At 40.5% G+C, this 6377-nt stretch overlaps 1 protein-coding gene across 2 annotated transcripts; it reads right to left on the bottom strand.

The window, feature by feature from the left end:
• Nucleotides 1–60: 60 nt before the first annotated feature.
• LOC113531905 (protein mono-ADP-ribosyltransferase PARP11) lies at nt 61–5601 on the bottom strand. 2 transcript variants are annotated; one of them, XM_026922891.3, is made up of 8 exons: nt 5494–5601; nt 5009–5164; nt 4611–4731; nt 4438–4513; nt 4175–4247; nt 3937–4064; nt 2833–2984; nt 61–1542 (listed from the first exon to the last, which is right to left on the bottom strand). In XM_026922891.3, exons 2-8 carry the CDS (start codon nt 5162–5164, stop codon nt 1226–1228), a joined length of 1023 nt encoding a protein of 340 aa, XP_026778692.1. In that variant the 5' UTR covers nt 5494–5601; the 3' UTR covers nt 61–1225. The 2 variants fall into 2 exon arrangements, with proteins under 2 accessions (XP_026778692.1, XP_026778691.1); XM_026922890.3 differs by having other exon boundaries at nt 5009–5590.
• Between the last annotated feature and the right edge of the window lie 776 nt (nt 5602–6377).

Here is a 6377-nt window from a genome sequence, read left to right as displayed (position 1 = left end):
CACCACACAAATGCACATATACATACAGTATGTACCAATTAATAAAAAAAGGCCAACTGCTGGCAAAACAAGAAAATTTAATTAATTAGGGCTCTGTGCAGGCCACTCAAGTTCTTCCACATCAACCTTGGCAAACCATTGTTTGTTCTAACTTTGTGGCAACATTTTGGGGAAGGAGCACATATGGGTGTGATGGTCAGGTGTTCACATACTTTTGGCCATACAGTGTAATTTTGATCTCAATATTGAACCATATAACTGCAATAATCTTTTTAGCCATTATTGTGCAGCCCTAATAACAAGATGGATATGATTCACAGTCTATGTCAGAGGTGCACAACTACAGTCCTGGAGACACAGAGTTCAGCACAGTTTGCTTATTTCCCTGCTTAAAGACACCTACTAATTAAATGATTATTTGCATTAGTTGTCCATGACATATTTGTACACTTATGAGGATATGTTTTCAGTGGACACCCCAAAGCATTTCTGTAAGTCAGTCTGCATAAGTGTCTGCCAAATATTGTAAATGCAAAAGTGAATATGACTCCCGAGTGGTGCAACAGAACAGTGTGTGAACTATCATTGGGGATCACAAGAACTAATCCCAACGATTCCACAGTCATCTGTGGCCAGGAGTCAAGAGAGCAAAACTTGCCATGCTCGCTGGGTGGGAGGGATGGCATACCCTCTCTCTCCTGTCAATCACTGAGACACTAGCCAATCATGGGTGGCTGTGAGGTCATGTATGCGGAAGAGGGCAGATGATGCTTTCCTCCAAGTGTGTTATGCTGTCCTGTGACACAGCATGAGCAGCAGTGAAAACATGAGGAGGTTGGCATGGAGGAAGCACATGTATGCCCCACTCTCATTGGTGGTTTGTGAGTTAGTTAGTGGGTGGGAATTGGTCAGACCAAACTGGGGAGAAAATATGAGTGAAATCCTCTGAAAAAAAGGAAATGTGAATATATTACTGCTGAGAAAGGGGCAAACTGTGCTTGACTCTAGTCCTCAAGAACTGGAGCTGGGATTCCCTAGTATGCATTTGCCCACATTTCCTGTCTTATGTGAGTCGTTTTCATCACAAGCATGTACACACCTTAACTTTGGCACTGACACACAGGGAAGTCATGGCTCTTCATACCAGGGCTTTGCAGTTTTATATGAAGCAACCATTCCTGTGTCTTCATTAAGCATCTAACCCAAATTGTCCTTCGCCTCTTCATCAGTAGAATTCGATAAGATACTCAGGATAGATCTGGTTGCTGTCAAATATTACAAAGATCTTTGGGTTGACCATATCGTCCACGCAGCTGTCAAAGAAGTTGGCGATGCTCAGGTCTTTGGAGGGTGGGCGACAGAAATGTGGGTGACCTACTGTGTATTCCCCTACTAACACCCGTGCCAGGAACATGCACTTATACGGCGGGTCACTCTGGAATATGGGCGGTGCCAGGCCATGTCTCTGCAACGTGAAGTTATGCTTGCTGGTGGAGTGGCAGAACTTGCTGGAGTATTTGGCATCACGAGCAAAATAGCTTCCTGTGGAGAAAGAGAGAACATAAAGACACTAAATATGTACGTCAATACTGATCTAATGCTGAAAGTACACGTCTTGCAGCATTAAAACAGCATTAAAAACGTCTTGCACCCAAACAGCATTAAAAACATTATCAAGGTTCAGTTTATTTCTAAAAAAGGTAATACACAATGCAAATGACTATCAAAAGATCAATCACAATCCCATTTGGCAGTTTATACAACAGTAGCATCTTCTAGTTTCATGTTTTGAGCTACAATACATGCACTCGCTGAACACTTTATTAGGAACACTATACTAATACTGGGTAGGGCCTCCCTTTGCTCTCAAAACAGCCCCAATTCTTCATGGCATGGATTCCACAAAATTTTGGACACATTCCTTTGAGATTCTGGTCCATGTTGACATGATTGCATCACACAATTCTTGCAGATTTGTCAGGTGCACTTTCATGCTGTGAATCTCCTGTTCTACCGCATCCCAAAGGTGTTCTGTGGATTCATATCTGGTGACTGGGAAGGCCACTGAAGAACACTGAACTCATGGTCATGTTCATGAAACCAGTTTGAGATAACTTTGGCTTTGTGGCATGGTGCAATATCATTCTGGAATTAGCCATTAAAAGATGGGCAAATTGTGGCCATGAAGGGATGCACATGGTCAGCAACAATACTCAAATAGCAATAGTGGCATTCAAGTAATGATTGTTTGGTACTAAAGGGCCCAAAGTGTGCTAAGAAACCAATCCCAGCTTGAACTGTTGACACAAGGCAGGTTGGGTCCATGGATTCATGCTGTTGGCAGAAATCGAGATTCATCAGCCCAGGCTATATTCTTCCAGTCGTCAACTGTCCAGTTTTGGTGAGCCTGTGCCCACTGCAGCCTCATCTTTCTGTTCATGGCTGACAGAAGTGTAACCTGATGTGATTTTTTTGCTGTTGTACCCCATCCGCCTCAAGGTTCAACGTGCTGTGCATTCTGAGATGCTTTTCTGCTCACCACAACTGTACAGAGTGGTTATCTGAGTTACTGTAGCCTTTCTGTCAGCTTGAAACAGTCTAGCCATTCTCCCTTGACCTCTCTCATCAACAAGACTCAAACCAGAAATATGCAAACCAGCCTGTCTGCTGCTGCTGCCACACGATTGGCTGATTAGATAATTGCATGAAGGAGTAGGTGAACAGGTGTTACTATTAAAGTGGATATATATATATATATATATATATATATATATATATATATATATATATATATATATACATACATGGAACAAAAACAGGGAAAAAAATTACCTTTTCCATAGACATCACCATGACTTCCTGTAAGTCGCCAGTCAAAGTTGTATGTGCAAATAGCCTGGATGTTACTGTGCCCCGTCCCGTGAAACAGCATCCTCTCATCAATGTCTATAATACGTTTTATCTTTCTCAGCTGGGCCTTTTTCCTTTGATAAAAAAAAGAAAACCATAACAAAAACTTCGTTAATCCTTTTGTGTCCTCTTAGAACATAAGGGGGTATTTTCTTGAATAATAAATTTCAAATAATTACATATTTTATTACATTTGTTATTTACAATTTATACCACAGCACTGTAGAATTCATGATTCTGACTGTTGATTAATTGTCTATAACAGCACGGCTCAGAGAGTAGTTCAGGCTGCAACGTAAATCACACGTTTATATTAATGTGCTCGTTTGAACGTTATAATTTCTGTAGTAACAGCTAACATAAACAGATTAAAAAAACAATGTAATTGTGGACATTTTGAGGTTTTCTGTCAGATTTTTGGAAGGAGTCTCCAGTGTCATTAATACACAGAGGTAAGGCTGAATCTTCTGATATTTCCTTCACAGGACAGAGAGCTTTGCGGTTTCTCGGTTTCTCACTGATTTTTTTTTTGTCTTATTACAAAAAGAGAAAAAAACAGGCTGATGAGGTAATGACATTTACAGCTGTTATAAGTTATAACAGGAAATAACTTGAATACTTACAATAAATGTAGCTATAAATGGATAAAAAGCATGACATGTTCTTTAACAAATAAAAATTAATCATTGGCAAATTGCTGTGGTTTAAGAGTAATAAAAGACTTTAGACTTACTGTTACAGGAAAATAATCCACTTTGTGTTGGGCCACATCACTCCACCCCACCACTGATTATTTTCCTCTAACAGCACACCTCATTGTATTTTATTCCTTTGTTATTACTCTTTGTCATACTTAACAAGAATGATGCCAACATATTTGCTATGCTTTTCACTATTGTACTTTTTAGCAAGTGCCATCTGAAGATTTTGCTATCTCGAGTTGGAGACATCTGACAGACTTTCTTATGTGTTCACAAGTGAGGCAATATGCTGAAAGCATTGACATAAAAAACCAGAGGTGTACACCTGCAGAAAAACTCCCACAGATCCAGGTTCTGTATCCTCTGAATGGATTTTATAGGTTGAGACATGGTCCTCTCATACAACCTGGCCACCTCTTTGTACTCAAATGTGTCTCTGCACAGAGGGATGAGCTATTGGACAAAAACACAAGGTCACATAGGGAGCCTGATGGATATTGAGAAGAAAACAATTCTTGCTCTCACTGTAATGTTTACACACATGCTACAGATATGTTTTATACCTGATATGGTTCATCTGTGTTAACTCTTTCCCAGTGACAAGGGACTGGAAGAGCCAGGTTATCACAGATAAATCTGAGCACAAATTAATAAAACCATCAGTGTCAATGCATTGACTGCATCTTGTGCTATAGAGTGAATGACAACTTTTTAGACAGACAGACAGACAGACAGATAGATAGATAGACAGTCAGATAGATAGATAGATAGATAGACAGAAAGCAAGAAAGACAACTACAGCCTGTGGTTTGCATACGTGATTTACCTAAATCCAGTGGCGGAATGTAGAGCCCTTTTTATTGGTCTCTGTTTTCCAGTTGTGATGTTGATTTGCTTCATAACTACAAATCAAAGGCACACGAGACATGTCAGATCAGCTAAAAACTGTCTGTTGGAGATTTCAGATTGCCTTGTTTAGGGTGTAGTTTGGAATGCCACCTGAAAAGTCTAATCTGTAGCTATATTTTGGTGTATAAAAATCCATGGAACCATGCTGATTCCTGTTGTAGTTCGCTTCAATCTGTTCGCTGGTCACCGAGCATCCTGCACTGGGATCAATCTACAGAGAACACAACACAGTGCAGCTGTCAAACAGACTGAACATGCAAAGGATATGCAAGTGTTTAGTTTATAAACCAGGGTCAACCAGGGCAGGTCCTGTATATCTCCTGGCCACCATGGCTTTGTGATTTTTCTATAGTAACACGCCTACTAAAGCTCGGCATGAACTGTGTTAGAGCAGGAAACTCACTAACTGTGACTTGTGTGACTCCAGACACACAGAACCACAGTCGATCTCTGTTGTAGACTAACTTAAAAACAGAAATGACACGTACCTCAAACATGTGCCATACTCCACATTCAGCCAGGTAAAACCAATGCCAGTTAGGCTCAGATGTGTCCATCTCCTCCTCGCAGGATTCCTCATCATTGTTTTTGGGACACATTTGCTGAACATGCTGAACACACTTGTCAGTTACGGAGCAATGCATCTGCGGCAAAGGCATAAACAGCAGATGGCTGGACCCAGACAGGCTTTTGTACCAAACAGCTGGACCAAAATGTGCTATTGTTTTAGGATCTCGGTGCTTACACAACGTGTATCCAATATATAACGGCATGAACTGACATCTTTAACACTGGTGTCTGAACATAGCATATAAACCAGATACATGAACGAGCTACACTATTCTTTCTAGTAAAGTTCAAACCGATCTTCTTTACACCGATTATTATTTTGTGTCTGTTTGGCGAGATGTATTTATTTTAATTGCTATTAATGTACTTATTATGATCTGACCACCAATGTATAAATAGTTACCTTAATTTAAAAGCAATAATACCCCAATACTATCATCATTATTTAGGTTAGGTTTCTGTTTCCTCAGCTCAGTTGTTATTGTTGATATTTCCGTATACGTCACTCGTGACGCAAGCGTCTTACACAACGGAGCCAGGCGTTTCAGAGGTTCACGCGCTAGATTTCAAGCTCGAGATTCGCTGTTGCAGTAGTAGTGTGTTTAGGGCTGGGTGGGAAAAATAATTCTTCTAAACACAGACAAGTAAGCGGACATGATAGAAGATAACATAGAATAGTGACATTTATTAGCTATTTTACACTACTTAAGCCGTTCATTTAGGCAAACCGCTCAAATGAACCAAATGAACAACTCTATAGGAATCGACTCACAGATGACTCGACTCACAGATGACTCGACTCACTGATGACTCGACTTACTGAAAAGACAAAATCCTAACTAGTGCTGCATGCACAGAAAAACTGCAAATCTCCAGCTCAGAATAAGGCGACATGTGAAACACACACTGACCAGCTGAATGGCAGAGAAAACCCAGATAATTACCAAAAGCTTTCTGAATCAGTGAAGCACCAGCAGAACCAAATCAGTTCATTTAGTTCATGAACATGAATCTATGTCCAGTGATTCAGTGATTCCTTCGCTCAGACCCAGAATTAATTGGGCATATTGATAAATACTATGAGGCAGTTTGCTAATCCGTTGAAGCTAGAGTCGATTAGTCCTGGGTCCAGTAACAATAACTGCTGTTTGCAAGTGCCAAGCAGCTAAACACAGGGAACGACTCAGTGACTCGTTTGGAAAGACCAAACAAAACTAGCAGTGAACTGCACAGTCTCTGGGCTGTAAATGTAGTGCTTCAAAAGTCACTTCTAGCGGTGGAGTGTGG

This window comes from Pangasianodon hypophthalmus, chromosome 18 (assembly GCF_027358585.1).
Source record: "Pangasianodon hypophthalmus isolate fPanHyp1 chromosome 18, fPanHyp1.pri, whole genome shotgun sequence".
Classification (NCBI taxonomy): Eukaryota; Metazoa; Chordata; class Actinopteri; order Siluriformes; family Pangasiidae; genus Pangasianodon; species Pangasianodon hypophthalmus.
Note: the sequence above shows the minus strand (reverse complement) of the source record. Positions and strands in the feature narration are given on the sequence as shown.

What these genes read in the sequence shown, in the direction of transcription:
- LOC113531905 (XM_026922890.3), bottom strand. Translation starts at nt 5,293, where the DNA reads ATGCCGTTATATATTGGATACACGTTGTGTAAGCACCGAGATCCTAAA. An exon ending in ACACAGATGAACCATATCAG is followed by an intron (nt 4,065 to 4,174) that starts GTATAAAACATA and finishes TTTGTCCAATAG; the next exon opens with CTCATCCCTCTGTGCAGAGA. An exon ending in TGGTGATGTCTATGGAAAAG is followed by an intron (nt 1,543 to 2,832) that starts GTAATTTTTTTC and finishes CTTTCTCCACAG; the next exon opens with GAAGCTATTTTGCTCGTGAT.